We start from the raw sequence: 17,869 nt of genomic DNA, 5'->3' as shown, positions 1-17,869 counted from the left end.
AACTTGTCATTAATTAAGCCCAACAGTGGAAGAGTCGCATCTGTCGAATAAACGGGCATCGCCTAGGCCCAGGTAAAGTGGAGTGGGTCCCAACGGGAGGGGCCATGTCGGGGGAAGTGACAAGTGGTAAAGGGGCCGGAGTTTGACAGGGACTGGGGAAGTTGGCGTGGGCGAGCTGGCGGCCGGACTGGAAGGCCGCAGCGGGCGCTAGCTGGAGGTCCGGGCCCAGGCAGACCGCCTCCGCCTCCCTCCGGGCGCCGAGCTGACGGCCCGAAAGGCGGCCCGGCCCGAGGGGCGGGACTCGGGCGGCGGCGGGCGTGACCCTGCGGCGCGCGACGTGCGGCGCCGGCGGCCATGGCGGGAAGCGCGCCGCGCGGCCGAGGCGGCTCCCCTCAGTCGCCACACAGCGACTGGGCCCGCCTGGAGGCGGCCATCCTCAGCGGCTGGAGGAGCTTCTGGCAGTCGGTGGGCAAGGAGAGGGCGGCGCCGAGGGCCTCCCCGGAGGAGGCGGCGGAGGAGGCCAGCGCCCTGACGCGGCTGCCGGTGAGCGGCGGCCACCGGCCGCGGAGCCGCAGGGCCGGGCCGGGAGGGGGTGCCTCGCCCGGCGGCCTCGGGGCTGGGGCGTCCCCGCGACCCGCCCTGTGGCTGGCCGCGTCCCTGCAGCCGGTCTGCCGGCGTCGTCGTCTGGGAGCAGCCGTTGCCCGGAAACGCCCTGGCGTTGCCCCGGTGCTCCGCCGCGGCTGGAGGTCGCAGCGAAACGCGCCCAGCGGGCGCCCTGCTCCCCAGCCGGGTCACCCTGCGGGTTCCTGCCCCCAGATCCGGCCTTGGGGCCTCCACACCCCGAACGTCAGGTCAGGGAAGTAAGGAGACCGTTCCAGCCTCTCTGGTCCGCTGGGGAAAGCGTCCAGTGTCTGCTTTCCCGGCATCTGTCATCCTAGGCTCGGTGTCCCCAAACACTGGGGTCCCCAAAACCACACTCTCCGAGGCTCTTGCGGCTTTTATCTTTCCGTACATTTCAAGTGACAGAACGTCCGCTCAGCTGAAAATAAACGACTGAGTTACCAGTGCCTAACGTTACAACAGGCCACGGAATTAGACACATCATTTATTGTTAACCCTTTCAGGCAGATCGGAAAACGGAGAGGCGACATTCTTAACATTGTGTGTCTCAACTGGACTGTCGATCCCTCCCTCGGACGTCCACCAGAGAGTGAAGATTGCAGGCGTAGAAGGCCTCTATGGCTCTCCCCTTGCAGAGGTTCTTTGAAATGACTTAATAGGTTCTAGAGAGGAACTCACATGACACATTTACCCTTTGATTTGATCTACTGATAAAATCAGAAGTCTGTCCGCTTGATAAAGGTTTTATTCTGAAGAATAAATTATTTCCTTAAGGAAGTTATTCAAATCGCTGGTGTGGCAAAATACCCGTAAGGAGAAGTTAAAGGAACTGATTATTTTGCTTGAAAAAAACAAGGACCAGAAAGATGGTTTTTCAAGAATGTTTCGATGTGGCGGAAATTAAGTGTTCAGTTATGATTCTTTCCTGATGGCAAGAAAATAACTTCAGAATGATAGATTTAGTTATTAAAAACGCTGACAAGTTGGTTGATAGTGATAAATTCGGTGCTGTCTGCTTCTGCAGCCTGGGTTTCGTTCCCCCCCCCCCCCGGGCTGGGGACATATGCCACTTGTTGTTGGCCATGCTGTGGAGGCGTTCACATACAAAGTAGAGGAAGATTGGCACACATGTTAGCTCAGGGCTAATCTTCCTCAAGCAAAAAAGAGGAAGATTGGCACAGATGTTAGCTCAGGGCCAATCTTCCTCACCAAAGAAAAGACAAACGCTGACATATTGATCTTTGGTTATCTAGTATAAGAATTCTTTGTTAATTTTGTAACTTATGATAGATTTAGTATTAAAAAGACAGAGTATCCTCTGGTTTCCTAGTATAATTTAATGATTTATTTTGTAATTTATTATCAAAAACCAATTTACCCACTTGCTGCTTCCCTCTGTTTCAGATTGACGTACAGCTGTATATTTTGTCATTTCTCTCACCTTATGATCTGTGTCAGTTGGGAAGTACAAGTCATTATTGGAATGAAACTGTACGAGATTCAATTCTGTGGAGATACTTTCTGTTGCGAGATCTTCCTTCCTGGTCTTCTGTTGACTGGAAGTCTCTTCCAGATCTAGAAATCTTAAAAAAACCTATATCTGAGGTCACTGATGGAGCATTTTTTGACTACATGGCAGTGTAAGTATCTATGAATTAAACTTTTATGAATTAAAAAGAAGCTATTAAATTTGACTGTATTACAAATCAGTAATCTAAGTTAGTCTTGGCCCTGCTACTAATGTATTTCATGGATTTTGGGTCTTAGTGTCGTTCTGTAAAAATTGAGGGTTAAGTTCAGTGACTTTCTTCGTAGGACCCTTTCAACTTTCCATTTTGTTATTTCCTTGTGGTGCCTGACTAGAATGTTTGAGTAATTACATGGCAGGAAGTAAAACATTTCTTAAAATTTTCTTTATCTTTAGAACACTTGTCATTTCGTTACGTAGTGAATACTTTTCCATATACAGAAAAGGAATGGCCAGAGATCAGAGAGCAGTTCTTTGACAGAGAAGAAAACCATTTTCAAGGTTCTGGGAAATAAGATTTTGTTATCATCCAAAAGCATTGACGTTTTGAAATATCATGTGGGTGAAGAATTAATGTTACTGAGCGACTGTTGTGTATTGGATTCTATGAGGGATGCTTTATGTGTATTTACTTATTTAATCCTCACCCAATAAGAAAGTATTATTATCATTGTGTTATGGTTGTGGAATTGAGGTTCGGAGTGGTAATGGATTTGCATAAGGTCGTTTAACTTATAAGGGACTGTTCAGAATGGAATGCCGTCACGCTACCTTAAAAATACATAATGTCGTTGGATCCAGGTATAACCTGCTTTATTGAGGGTCCCAAATTTAAGGCATTGTAAATAAAATTAAAAGAATATGTGTGCTTTAGGTAAGAATTATTTTGCTGTGCTAGATTTAATAGCTACATACAGGATTTTTTTTTCATATTCTATTTGAGTTATTAAGAATCTTTCCTTATTCCAATCCAGATGCCATTGCATCATCTTGTAGACTGCTATGTTATATATAATTTCAGCAGTGTTATTGTATGCTCATTTGCTGGGTGTTACCTCTGCATTTTCCCACAACCAACCATAGCATCAAATATGTGATGCTATGGAACCAAATTTTCCCCAGGGATAATAATCATTGTAACTACCGTTTGTGATCATATGCGTTATTTCTGATCCTTACAACCCTGGGTTGATTGTATTGCTAGAATAATGCAGATGAAAAAACTGAAGTTCAGACTGTAAGTGGCTTACATAACTAATTAAAGTGGTGAGGCTTAGCCAGATCTACCTAGTTTCAAAGTTGATTTTTTTCTTCTTGAGTTACAAGATTCCTAAGTGAAGATGGTTGTCTTGTTAGGTTAGTGATTGTCTTAACCAGACTGATTTAGGTTTTATTTTGATTTGGGTAACTTTGTTTTAATTTTTGATAACATGTAGAATTTCTATTTTAGAAATTTATAACTACTGAAATAAACTGATTTGTTTCTTTCACATGATTCTGACTTTGTTAGGTTATCTGTAAGGAACATTTGAGCCTCCTTGCATATTTAACACTTACTGAACTATTATATTTGAGACTGTTATAGAAGTACCTGAGAAATTTGGTTATATTGATGGCCTTAGTAATTTTTTTTTACCCTCCAGGGACGTTTGTGCTAACTATCTCTGTAGTTTATCTTTAGTGCAGAGTCCATCAATCTTGGCACTATTGACATTTTGGACCAGATGTTATGGGAACTGTCCTGTGCATTGTAGGATGTTTAGCAGCATCCCTGGCCTCTATCCACTACATGCCAATAGTGCTGCTCCTCAGCCCCCCAGTTGTGATGGCAAAAATGTCTCGAGACATTGCGGAATGTTCCCTGAGGGGGAAAATCTCCCCAGGTTGAGAACCACTGCTCTCTGTAGTGAATTTTAACCACTGAAACAAGTATTAGACCCAGTGTTCCCTGAGAGAATCTAGATGAAAGATTACAAAGTGAGTAACCACTTCCTAGGGAAGGCTGCCTCAGCTTCTGGACCACTACTACTTCCTGTAGCACCTTGTGCTTTTTTTCTGTCGTGGGACTCAGCCTACATAGATAATGTTGTCTGTCCTCCTTGAGGATTGGGACTATACAATCATTGTATCCCTTGTATCTAGCAAGTTCTCAATAAATTGTATATTGATTAATGAATAAATGGCTAAGTAAGTTTTTTCTGTGGTAATTTTCTAATTGTGACAATTTTATACAGCTATAAAATGTGCTGTCCATATACAAGAAGATCTTCGAAATCTAGCCGTCCGGTGTATGGAGCTGTCACCTCATTTTTACACTCATTGATCATTCAGAACGAACCACGATTTGCTATGTTTGGACCAGGTTTGGAAGAACTGAATACATCTTTGGTCTTGAGCTTGATGTCTTCCGAGGAACTCTGCCCAACAGCTGGTTTGCCTCAGAGGCAGATCGATGGTAATTTTCATGTTAATCTACGGTACATAATAATTCAAACACTTTGAGCTTGACACTAATGTTAAATAGAAATTGGTTTGTTAATAACTCTTTGATGTAATGAAATATAGTAATTTGATGAAGGGGAGACTCCAGGTCCCAATGGACTGAAAGAATTCATTTACTTTTCATGAGAGGTAAACTTCCTCTTATTTCCATAAATTTGTGTAATCAGATTATAAGATTCTGTGAAAGTAAATTATATGTTGTCAAGATATTGTATTTGTACAGTATTTATAATAATCATATTTCTTTTTCATCTTATTTTTTGTGTGTGTGAGGAAGATTGGCCCTGAGCTAACAGCTGTTGCCAATCTTCCTCTCTTTTATGTGGGAAGCCTCCACAGCATGGCTTGACAAGCAGTGCCAGGTCTGCACCTGGGATCCGAACCTGTAAACTCTGGGCCACTGAAGCAGAGCACACAAACTTAACCACCACATCACTGGGCCGGCCCCTCTTTTTTATATTTTAAAAGAATATTAACAACAAAAACCATTCAGCATCTACTATGTGCAAAGTACTTTGATATATATTGGAACTTCAAAAAACAGCTAAATTATTCTCCTTCCCCTTCTTTCTATGAAAAAAACCAACAGCTACTGTATAGTTAGTTGGTAAGCAGGATCTATAATAAATATAAACAGTATGATCTAGCTTATGCTTTACTTATTCATTTATTGAGAGCACCTATTAGATGCTAGAGGTGCAGAGATTTAAAACAAACAACATCAAAAATCTCTGTCTGTCCTGTAGATACTTGGTCTAGGTGAGGGTAGAGACAAGTATGCAGGTGATTAGAATATGGGGTAATTAGCTTGTGCGTAGAAAGGCAAAGGGTCAAAGAAAGCTCCACATTGAACATGATGCCTCACGTGAGTCAGGATAAGTAGGAGTAGGCTACCAAAAAAAAGAAAAAAGTCGACTAGGCATCGAGAACTACATTTCTAAAAGCACAAAGCTCTGGGTGTGCATGACGCATTTGAAGTAGTTGTGTGTGCCTAGAGTAGGGCTAGATGAGAAGACACTTGTATGCCATGCTTAAGCATTTGGGAGCTGTTGAAGGATTTTAAGCACAGGAGTGAGATGATCAAGATTGCATTTTAGAAAGATCACTCTGGCTTCTGAGTGGAGAATTGATTAGAAGGGGCTATGAAGACACGGAGACCCATTAAGAAACCACTGTAATATTGTGATAAACATACAAAGAATACAGAATTGACTGAATCTGTATCAGCAGTAATAATGATAACTCCAGGTTTCTAGTGTGGTTTTCATATTGGATGTTGATGCCATTCACTAGGATAAGGAAACATAGGAGGAGAAAGAGAAACTTTTTAGAGGGATCTGTATAGGGAGAATGACAGCCAGTCTTTGGAATATGTTGACTTTGATAACTCTGAGAGATACAAGTAGAGATGCCTGCTGTAAGCAATCCACTTGAATGGAAGCTCCGTTAGAGCAGGAATCTTGTCAGCTTTCTTCTTAGTTATATCTGTGGTGCCAGGCACATAGCAGGCACTCAGTATATATTGATGAATGAATGAACAAATGGCTTTATGGATTACTTTATGCATCCAAATCTCAAGAGTAAGACCTGGACTAGAAGTCAAGATTTGGGAATCATATAGAGTCCACATGGACTTGGAAGTTTCTGAAGATGGACAGGAATATTGTGAACCAGGTGCTGAAATCTTCAGTGAATGTTTGGAGGAAGAGATTGTCAAAAGGAGATTCATAAATGACAAGATTGAGGAAGGGAAGATGGTATTACAGCTGAATGGTGTGTGTATCTCAAAGAGATGGAGTTGTTCAAGAGGGTTGCTAAGTAATGTTTAGGACATGGCGTTGAGGAGTAAAGAGAACACTGATCCTGCCTCTTTACCCCGAGATGTGAGAGAATAAACAACTTTATTACTTGAGAGTCTACTGCTAGACAAGCAGCACCTAGGGGTGGGCCAGTTTCAGGTAAGGCCATGAGGTGGAAGGACCACTTCAAGATGAGGTTGGGGATATGGGGAAATTTGCTGATTATAAAATGGCAATTTCATTCTCCAGACAGCACTGGAGTGATTGTTTGAAAATGTCAATCTAATTATGCCTCAAACTCTGCAAGATCAGAGAAGAATAGAGGGGTGGGTCATTGGCAAGGTGGTGTAGAACAACATGGAGATCATATTGGGCTGAGGTTGGATGTGTTGGGAGGGTAATCTCTAGAAGTTAAACCGATGAAAACAAAGATCAGAGAGAGAATTTGTTTCTATGAACTATTTGGGGAGTTTCTCTACCAGCCCTGGTGGCCAGAGGACTAGGGTCACTTAACCTGAGATGCTTGCATACCCAGCCACCAAGATCTTTGTATTTCTGTTGCCTGGAATGGTGATAGAAGATGGCATAGCATGGCTTTTTTAAACAACTAGATTAGTGCTACTGCGGGGATTAATGAAAGGTGGAGTTGTCCTAATGAGGTAAGTGGAGGCCAGATTATATTAGGGTTTTGTTTATCTGAAGAGAAATGACTTTGAAGAGAAGAGATTTAATTAGATAGGCATTTTAAAGCAGTCTCTCCAGCTGTTGCCAGAAGAATGGATAGTAGGGGGCAAAACTGGATGTAGGAAACTGGTTGGAAGTGATTGTCCAGGTGAGAGATGATGATAATTTTTTTTAAAAAGGTGAGAATGGGGATGGAGAGAAGTAGACAGATCTAAGAGGACATTTATATAGCAAAAAGAAGTAGAGCCATGGAAGAAGAGAAGGATCTCTCCAGGAGGCAAGAGAAGAATCAGCTTCTCAGTCTTACCACAGCCAAAGAAAGGAAGACAAATAACAATGTTAAATTATTCAGATGTAAAGTATTAAGAAGCTAATATTTAGCACCTGTTATTTACCAGTCATTCTACTAGAAGTTTTACATATGCGATCTTGTTTAATGCTTACAACAACCATGAAAAGTATGTATTATTTCTGTTTTTTGACGTCAAAATTGAGACACAACAAAATGGCTGTATGTGGCGAATTCAGGATTCTAACCTGTCTGGTTCCAAATTTCAGTATCTGCTATATTTCCCCCATTTTCTAAGGTGCCATTGGTTACTCCCCATCAATTTAAAAACAGCTTTTCAGAGGGGGAAAAAAGCCATTTCATTGATTGTATACATGGAGTATAAGACTAGTGAGAAACAAAAATGTGAAAATGAGTCTTAAGTCTTGATGATAAATCGTAATAGCTGTTGTGTTATGAATCAGCTGATAATGATGATGATAAAGTTAATGATGATAGTGATGATGATATGAAAAGGAATGTTATAAGCCTAGCAGTTCTTTGTTCTTTTTCATATTTTTATTGCCTAATGAATACAAATTACATACGGCATCTTTTCCAGCACAAACATTTCATTTTATTCCAAAGCTTTGTATGACTTGTCATAGAGTGTTTTGTTTCCTCTTTCTGGTAACACTGGGTAATTTTTTTTAATCTGATCTTTTGCTGTCTCTATTAATGACTTATTTTGGTAACTGTAATCTTCTCCTTTAGGTATTGGATCAGGAGTCAGTTTTCAGTTGGGCAACCAACATAAATTCAACATCCTGATATTATATTCAACTACCAGGTAAGGCTACCTACTTGGCAGCCTACCTGAGACGTCAGGACTGGAATATTTTAGGGGGATGGAGCTTGTTTAGTGTCTATGTTTTATATTTACATTTTTCTTATAGAAAGGAAAGAGATAGAGCAAGAGAAGAGCATACAAGTACAGTTAACAAGATGTTCAGTCTACAGAATGAAGGAGATGATCAACAAGGAAGCCGGTACAGTGTAATTCCACAAATTCAGAAGGTGTGTGAAGTTGTTGATGGGTTCATCTACGTTGCAAATGCTGAAGCTCAAAAAAGTAAGCATTATCTTACTTTCTTTTTAAAAGCACTTTCTTTGCAAGGCAAATAAGAATATACATTTTTAGGCTTCACTGTGGCTTCTTAGGAATATGATGGTTAATTTTATCAATGTGATTCTATGACCATTACTGTTAATAGTGCGTTCTCAAACCTTGATGTGCATTAGGATCACCTGGGGAGCTTGTTAAAACACAGCTGCTTGATTCCTACCCTGAATTATAATTCAGTGTTTGGGGCATCTGTTTTTTTAACGAGCACCTACAGAATTCTGATGTATACTAAATAGTATTTTTTTGTTGTATCTTTTGCACTTTTTATTATTGATATTTTGTCTGCTTCTGGCCCTATTCAAATAATTTATGCAGATAACTGAAAAGTTTTACCTTTGTTTTAGTTACCCAGATAGTAGAGGGATATGTGGGGTGGAATGTTTAATTAAGTAGATTGTTAAGAACACTCTCCCTATAGTCTGAATAATTGCCATTTACAATGCTACATAGGCATGAAATCAGAATATTATTGGGCCACAAGTCAGGACTGTAATTTCTTCCCCAAATCCTTTGTGAACAAAGTAGGGTATATATATAATAAATACTGTTCTCATTCAGAACAAGGTAGAAGCAGCCTATTGCTGAGAGAACTTAAAGTTTATGGTGCACTGAAGTGAACTATAGCAAATTCTAAATAACTAAAAGCCAAATCCAGCTCAACTACTGACTAATTGGACTCAATCCACTGCATTAATGGCTACTTCTGGGAGTATATCCTCTTTACCTCAGTCTCTACCATTCTTCTACAGAAAATATCTAGCATTACATTAAAAATTATAAGACAAAAAAATCAAGATGAAATGACCCATTGTCAAGAGATAAAGCAGTCACTGGGACCAGACCCAGAGATGGCCTGGATGTCGGCATTCTCAGAAAAAGACATCAAAATAACTATGATTAACATGGTAAAGAATCTAGTGGAAAAGGTAGACAATATGTCTGAACAGATAGGGATTTTCAGCAGAGAGAAGGAAGTATGAAAAAGTAAAATGGGAATGCTAAATAGAAAAGTGTGATTACAGGTGAACAGTTCCTTTGGTGGACTTTTGAGCAAAGGAAACCGTCAGTGGACCTGAAGATAGATCAGTTGAAATTATCCAAATTAAAACACGAAGAGAAAAAAGAGTAGAAGTGGGCAACAGAGCATCAAGAGCTAAGGGAACCTATCAAGTGATCTAACTCAGGAGTCAGCAAAACTTTTTCTTTTTTTTTGAGGAAGACAAGCCCTGAGCTAACATCTGTGCCCATCTTCCTCTACTTCATGTGTGGGACGCCTGCCACAGCATGGCTTGCCAAGCAGAGCCATGTTCACAACAAGGATCCGAACTGGTGAACCCCAGGCCGCTGAAGAGGAGTGTGCAAACTTAACCACTGTGCCACGGGGCTGGCCCCAGCAAATTTTTTCTTAAAAGGCCAGATAGTAAATATTTTAGACATATGAGCCATAAGATCTCTCACAGTTACTCAGCTCCATTGTTATAGTGCAAAAGTACTGAGCCAGCTCTGATGGCCTAGTGGTTAAAGTTTGATGTGCTCCCCTTCAGCAGCCCAGGTTCAGTTCCCTGGCGTGGAACCACACCACTTGTCTGTTGGTAGCCATGCTGTGGTGGTGGCTCACATAGAAGAACCGGAAAGACTTACAACTAGAATATACAACCATATACTGGGACTTTGGGGCAGGGAAAAAAAAGAGGAGAGGAAGATTGCCAACAGATGTTAGCTCAGGGTGAATCTTCCCCAGAAAAAAAAAAAAAAGGAGCCATAGGAGATTTGTAAATGAATGGTCATGGCTGTTTTGCACAAAAATTTATTCATAAAAACAGATTTGCACAATGTAGTATGCCAACCCCCAGTGTAACTTATGTGTCACTGAAGTCCCAAAACATGAAGGGAGTAAGAAGAGGGAAAAATAAATTTTTGAACAGGTAATGGCCAAAATTATTTCAAGATTACTGAAAGGCACCAAACCACAGATCTGAGATGCTCAGAGAACTCCAAACCTGATAAATAAAAAATATGTCTAGATACATCGTAGCCAAACTGATGAAAACCAAACATAAAGAAGATATCTTGCGGGCAGCCAGAGCAAAAGGAAACATACATATAGAGAGCCAAAGGTTAGGACAGAGACTTCCTGACAGAATTGCTGCAAGCTAGAAGACAATGAAGGGAAATCTTTACAGTATTGCGAAGGGGGGAAAGTCTTATATCCAGCCAAGATATCTTTCAAAAATGAAGGCAGGGGCCAGTCCTGTGGCCAAGTGATTAAGTTCGCGTGCTCTGCTTTGGCAGCCCAGGATTTTACCAGTTTGGATCCCAGGCATGGACCTAGCACTGCTCATCAAGTCATCCTGAGGGGACGTGCCAGATAGCACAACCAGAAGGGCCCACAACTAGAATATACAACTATGTACTGGGGGGCTTTGGGGAGAAGAAGAAGGAAAAAAAAAGATTGGCAACTGCTGTTAGCTCAGGTGCCAATCTTAAAAAAAAAATGGCAAAATTAAAACTTCTTCAGACAAAATATGAAAAAATTCATTATCAGCAGATTTACACTACAAGACATTTTAAAGGAAGCTCTTCAGGTGTAAGAATATGGTACCACATGGAAAATTGCATTTACAAAAAAGAAATGAAGAGCCCTGGGATGAAAATAATGTAGCTATATATAAAAGATTTTTTTCTAATTTTAAGTTCTTTTTGTAGAGGAAAAATAATAACAAAGTATTATAGGGGATATAATATTTTTAAGTAAAATATAACAATACAACACAACATGGAAGGGAGGAAATGTAAATATACTGATATAAGTTTCTCCTATGTGTGAAGTTGTATAATACCTTTAAAGGAAGACTATTGTAAGTTACAAATGTATATTGTAAATCCTTGAGCAACCACTAAAAATAGTGTAACAGAGATAGGAATAGAGGGAAAAAGGAACAAAGAACAGATGGGAAAAGTCAAAGTCCAAGAGGTACATGATAGATTTAAATGCACCATATTGGGACCAGCCCCGTGGCGTAATGGTTAGTTTGGCACACTCTGCTTTGATGGCCCAGCTGCACGGGTTTGGATCCCAGGCGTGGACCTACACCACTCGTCAGCTATGCTGCGGTGGCGACCACATACAACATGGAGGAAGATTGGCACAGATGTTAGCTCAGGACTAATCTTCTTCAAGCAAAAAAAGACAAAGATTGGCAACAGATGTTAGCTCAAGGTGAATCTCCCCCAGCAAAAAAAATAATAAAAAAAATAAGTAAATGCAACATACTGATAATGACATTTACTGTTTATTCGTTTTCTATTAATATGTAACAACTTACCTCCAACCTAGTGGCTTAAAACAACACCTGTTTATTAGCTCACAGTTCTCTGTGTCAGAAGTCTGAGCACGGCGTGGCTGGGTTCTCAGTTTATGGTCTCAGGCATCAGATGGGTTGCATCCCTTTCTGGAGGCTCTGGGGAAAAATCTGCTTCCTAGCTCATTCAGATTATTGGCTGAAATCAGTTCCTTACTGTTGTAGGCCTGAGGTCCCTGTTTCCTTGCTAGCTGTCAGCTGGGGGCTGCTCTCAGCTTCTAGAGGCCATCTTCATTCCTTGCTATGTGACTCCCCCTGTCTTCAAATCCAGCAATGGAGAATCTCTCTCACCAGGAAGAACCTCATCCCTTTTAAGGGCTCACCTGAGAAGGTCAGGCTCACTGAGGATAGTCTCCCTTTCTTAAAGTCACCTGTCTTATAAATAGCCTAATCACGGCAATGATATTCCATCATGTTTGCAGACTCCTCCCCACTCAAAGGGGATGGGATTGTACGAGGGTGTGAGTCATTGGGGGTCGTTTTAGAATTCTGCCTACCACAAAATGTCAGTGATTTACGCACTCCAGTGAAGGGCAGAGATTGTCAGTTTAGGTAAAAAAGCTAGACCCAACTGTATGTTTAAATTTTTGAAACAGAGGCTTTTGAAAGAAAGGGTAGTGATACCTACAGAATTTGTCAGAGGAAAATATCTATATCAAAGTATTTTTGCTATTAAACTGTAGAGATGTCTGAATGGTACTGTGATTTTCCCCCTCTGATTTCACTTAAATTCCTGTCTTTGCAAGGCTACTTAATGTAGTTTTATGACAGACCAGTAAATGAACACAGCAATAGAGGCAGTTTGTTATGTTTGGATCCTGGTAATTTTTTGGTTTCCTTTTTTTGTTTTTAATTTTATTGTATTTTTAAAATCATTACAAGTTATGCAAATTAAGGGTTTTGACTGCGTTCCTTAGGACATGAATGGCAAGATGAATTTTCTCGTATTATGGCAATGACAGATCCAGCTTTTGGATCTTCAGGAAGACCGATGCTGGTTTTAGCTTGTATTTCTCAAGCAAATGTAAAAAGAATGCCCTGTTTTTATTTGGCCCATGAGCTGCGTCTGAATCATCTAAACCACCCATGGATGGTAAGGTCCTATCTTCTCTGGTGAGAAAAATCTTAGTTTATTTTTTGCTCTATTTCTACCTGGACTCAGGTTCTTACTGACAATGGTCTCTCTTATCTGCTCATAGGTCCAGGATACAGAGGCTGAAACTCTAACTGGTTTTTTGAACGGCATTCAGTGGATTCTTGAAGAAGTAGAATCTAAGCATGCAAGATGATACTCATTTTAGACCTCGGGGACTGAAACCATTTGGAACTTGTTACTAAGGTCGTCATGTGAATGTTTGCTCAGCCAGCTCTTCTTGTCCTGCCTTTTGCAGCTGGGCTTTATATTGGACAGCTGCAGCTGCTGTGTTGTTTTATATAATTTTTACGTTAAATCAGTTACAAGAGAAAAGTTTGAATGCTAGCATTTAGCCCCAAAATGAACTTTTAAGATTCTTTTCAATAACTTTTATATTTTCTCTCTTTTTTAAAATATTAAATTCTGGAAAAAATAAGTTCATGCTTCTCTCATTCCTTGTGATTTCTATTCTTTTCAGTTCACAGATCGCCCTAGTGGAGAATATCAAATTTGCTAAGCTTCCTATGGATTCTTTTCAAGGGTCCTTAACTGGGTTATCAGAAAAGAATTTTTTATATATTTTTAATAAATATACTGCTTAAAGACTGGAATATTTGCTCCAGTTGCACTTGATATTGTGGCCATGCGACTTCTGTTTTTTCTGAAACAGTAGAAATTAACTTTATATCATGTTTAATACTAATTCAGTGAAAATAACTCTTCCTGGAAGATCTTTCTATTTTCAGATAACTTTGAAAGCTCATAGAAAAAACATTCCAGAGACTCACATGATCATATGACCGCCTCACAAATTGCTTGCACTTTGCAGAGGAGATGTTACAGCCCTCCTATCTCAGCTCACTTTAAATTTCTCTTTTAGCTTTGTAGCATCTCTCTGCATTTTTAGAAGTTGCTCTTTTGATTGCAATATATATCCTTAGCTTTTCAAAGTTTTCTTATAGTTAATATTATATCAATTTGTGTAATGTATAGGAATGTTGTAACTGTGTAGGTCCTATTATTCTCCTCATCACTCTTTTTGCTACAGCTATTAAATGTATTACACTTAGATATGTTATAAATCCCAGAAGACTGTGTTAGAATTTTTGCTGAAAGTCATATATATTATAAAGACTATGAAAGAAGAAAATTTTTAAAAATAATAAAAGTAGTCTTTTATTTTTTCAAGATACATAAAATCCTGGGTTGAAAATTTTATTCTTTCAGCCCTTTCAAGATGTTCTTTTGTTTTCTTCTTTCTGATAAGAAGTCATTCACATCTTTGTGCCTTTGTGTGTAATTTGTCTTTTTTTTTTTCTGGCTTTCAAGTTTATACTTTATCTTGGTTTTCAGCAATTTCACTATGGTGTGCCTAGGTATGGCCTTCTTTATATTTATCCAGCTTGGGGGTTATTGAGCATATTGATTATAGAAATTCATGTCATTTACCAAATTTTGGGGCATTATTTCTTCAAATATATTTTCTTTCCCATTCTTTCCTCTTTTTCTCCCCCTTTGGTTTCTGTTGTATAACATATGTATTAACTGTTCATTATAATTTAACCTATCCCTGAGACTTTGCCCATTTTTTTCAATTTTTTGTCTCTGTGTTTTTCATCTTGGATTATTTCAATTGATTAATCTTCAAGTTCCATTTCCTCTTATGTCTCTATTCTCCTGTTAAATCAATCCCATGAATCTTTTTTTAGATACCGTATTGGATCTATAATTTCCTTTTGGCTCTTATTTTATTCTATTTTTCTTCTCAGAGTTCTTTTTATTTCGTTGAGAGCATATTTTTTTTTACATCACTGAGAATGGTTGTAATGACAGCTTTAAAATCCTTGTTTGCTAATTCCAAAATCTAAGGGTTGGTTTCAGTTGATTTTCCTTTATTAAAGGAATGAGTGTCGTTCTCATTTTACTTTGTATGTTGCAGAATTTTATATTGTATCCTGAAAATATGAATGTTAAATTATGGAAACTGGAACCTGCTATTTTTCTCCAATGAGTGATATTTCTTTGGTTAAACAAATTAACATAGTTAGGCATAAATTGCAAACTCTCTTCCTTGGGCAACAGCTCCACTCCAAGTTCATATCTTTTTTTCATTGAGAGGCTTGAGTTGATTTGCACACAAGGTTCTGCCGGAGATATAGACAGAGAAGTTGAGGATTCCTTTCTGGTTTTTCTTTTGTAAGACACTCCCTTTTTTCTCTACTAGCTGCAATTGCCCTGTGTCAGTCCTCTCATTCCCCAAGCCAGAAAGATTGTGATTATTCTGCCAGTTCCCTATGCTGTGATGTGTACCAGCGATGCCTACGCCCAATCTACAAGTAATAAAAAGTGGGAAATTACTGAATAGAACTTTCCTCCTTTGAGTGTGTACTCCTCACCAGAATTTGCTTGCTTCTTTTCACTACTCAGTGGTATTAGGTAGCTACCTTTTACTATTATGTCCTCTGCAGACAAGTTAGTCCAATGGGAAACTGTGGAGCCATTCCTGGGACCAAAACCATTTTGGCTAGATCTCTTTGTATTGCTTTTTTAGTGGTTGCTCTAAGGATTATAATGCACATCTGGAAACAGAATCATAGGTTGACTTTTTTCTTTCAGCACTTTAAAGATATAATTGCCTTTAGCTTCCATTGTTTCTGACAAGAGTCAGTCATTTTGTTCTCTGAATTGAATGTGTCATGCTTCCATGGCTACTTTAAATTTTTTTCATTATCTTTAATTTCTAGCAGTTTGGCTTTGATGTGTCTAGGTGTGATTTTTCTTAGTTTTTGAACTAAACTAAAGAATGTTATCTCTTGGATCTCTGGTTGGTTATCTTTCATCAGTTTTGGAAAATTTTCAGCCAATATCTTTAAATATTTTATCTGTTCAGTTCTTTCTCTTCTCAGCTTCTGGAGCTCCAGTTGCACATATGTTAGATCATTTGATATTGTCCCGTAGGTCTCTGATGATGTTATTTTTTAATTTCATTTTTTTGTCTCCATGTTTCAGTTTAGATATTTTCTATTGACCTTTGAGTTTACCATTCTTTTTCTCATATTCTGTCTAGTCTTATTATAGCCATCCATTTTTAAGAATTTTAATCATATTTTTTAGTTCTAAAATTTTCATTTATTTCTCTTTTAGAGCTTCCCTTTTTCTGCTAAAATTCTCTATGTCTTCAGTCATTCTATTTTTTTCACTACATTCTTTAACATATTTCAATAATTATTTTAAAAATAATTTTCTACTAATTCCAATGTCTAGGTCATCTGTGAGCATACCTCTATTGACTATTTTTTCTCTTGATTTGGGGCTACATTTTTCCTATTTCTCTTTTTTTTATTGTGATAACATTGATTTGTAGTGTTATAAAATTATAACATTAAAAGGCTATGTAAGTTTCAGGTGTACATCATTATATTTTGACTTCTGTATAGACCACTGTAAAAGTACAAAGTCTTAGCTCATTTGTCAAGTGGCTGAGTAGTATTCTATTGTATATATATATGCCACATCTTCTTTATCCATTCATCTGTCAATGGGCACTTAGGTTGTTTCCAAGTCTTGTCATTATGAATAATGCTGTGATGAACATGAGGGTACACCTAGCTTTTCAAACTAGTGTTTCCTGTTTGTTTATATGTCTCCTATTTTTTTGGTTAATATTATACATGGAATTTTTCTTGAAGAGAATAATACGTTCCTAACTAGATAATCCTTTTCTTTTGGTCTTTTGTTTTTCAGGTAGGTTAATCCATCCTTTCTTTTTTCATCAGTCAGCTAGGGCAACTTGGAGCTGGGCCATATCTTTATTTAATTTATCACTTTTCCAAATCAGATGGTATCTCTCCTTTTCTTTTATGCCAATCCCCAATATGCTATGCCACCACCAAGGAGCTGATCTGATTCATATTATCATCTGGAAAGGGGTTGGGTTGCCTATATGGTCAGTTTCAGTTCATCTCTAGATATAATTCCAGCAGGGCCCTAAACCTAATCACTGAACAAAACTGTGAGACATCTTCCTGCTTTTCTCATCTGCTCTCTTTTGCTTACCAAAATTCTTGTTGGGGGTGAATTATTGGGCTCAACTATTTTCACATTTGGAGTTCTTCCATTTACAATCTATTATACCAGTCATATTGTCATTAAAAGCTTCAGTGGTATTTTTCTCATCTCAGCAAAATCTCTCCTCCCATGACAGGCCTGCTATTCCCTCCACAGATACCCAGAATAGGCAGTTGGTCCCATAAAAGTAGAGTGGCCCTTTGATCACCAAAAAGAGCCTGTTTCTCTTTGGAATTTAATTTAGTCTTATTTGTATCTACTGCTCTTTAGTGGTTTAAAGTATAATTTTTGTTTTATCCTGTGTTCTCTTGTTGTAGTAACAATCTTTTGTGGCCTTCTGCATTCTATCTGAAAGCAAAACTCTTAGTGGTTTTGCACTGTCTTTTAAGCACCTTATGATCTCCTAGATCACAATGTTCTTTTATTAAAACATCTCCAACATTATGTCTACACAAAGTAGCTGAACTATACTTATTTAATTATTGATCATCATCGTATATTGTGAAAACTTCTCATATAGTCTCACATTCCCCATGATTTTCATCATTTCATTTTTATATAATATAATGATTTTTTACTGTTTTCTTTTTTTTTATGGAGTTACGTTTGCCTTCACATTCTTTGACCCTTGGAATAAGTCCCAAGTAAATTTGCACAGCATATGAAGTCTGACCCTTGCTACAGTCTCAACAAATTAAATGTTCTGTATTTAAAGT

General features: G+C 38.8%; 1 protein-coding gene across 3 annotated transcripts; it reads left to right on the top strand.

The window, feature by feature from the left end:
* The first annotated feature begins 293 nt into the window (after positions 1 to 293).
* Positions 294 to 13,521, top strand: FBXO4 (F-box protein 4). 3 transcript variants are annotated; one of them, XR_006889981.1, is made up of 7 exons: positions 294 to 543; positions 2,026 to 2,261; positions 4,384 to 4,604; positions 8,177 to 8,252; positions 8,359 to 8,534; positions 12,116 to 12,281; positions 12,868 to 13,003. XR_006889981.1 is itself a non-coding variant. In XM_046670852.1 (7 exons), exons 1-7 carry the CDS (start codon positions 355 to 357, stop codon positions 13,237 to 13,239), a joined length of 1,086 nt encoding a protein of 361 aa, XP_046526808.1. In that variant the 5' UTR covers positions 302 to 354; the 3' UTR covers positions 13,240 to 13,521. The 3 variants fall into 3 exon arrangements, 2 of the variants coding, with proteins under 2 accessions (XP_046526808.1, XP_046526806.1); XM_046670852.1 differs by lacking the exon at positions 12,116 to 12,281 and adding an exon at positions 13,150 to 13,521 and having other exon boundaries at positions 302 to 465; positions 12,868 to 13,043; XM_046670850.1 differs by lacking the exon at positions 12,116 to 12,281 and adding an exon at positions 13,150 to 13,521 and having other exon boundaries at positions 304 to 543; positions 12,868 to 13,043.
* Positions 13,522 to 17,869: the final 4,348 nt, after the last annotated feature.

This window comes from Equus quagga, chromosome 9 (genome assembly GCF_021613505.1).
Source record: "Equus quagga isolate Etosha38 chromosome 9, UCLA_HA_Equagga_1.0, whole genome shotgun sequence".
Taxonomy (NCBI): Eukaryota; Metazoa; Chordata; class Mammalia; order Perissodactyla; family Equidae; genus Equus; species Equus quagga.
This window is presented reverse-complemented; position numbering and strand designations above follow the sequence as displayed.

Coding starts and splice junctions, on each gene's coding strand:
- FBXO4 (XM_046670850.1), top strand. CDS start 355: ATGGCGGGAAGCGCGCCGCGCGGCCGAGGCGGCTCCCCTCAGTCGCCA. Junction 4,605..8,176: donor GCCTCAGAGGCAGATCGATG/GTAATTTTCATG, acceptor CTTCTCCTTTAG/GTATTGGATCAGGAGTCAGT. Junction 13,044..13,149: donor ATCTAAACCACCCATGGATG/GTAAGGTCCTAT, acceptor ATCTGCTCATAG/GTCCAGGATACAGAGGCTGA.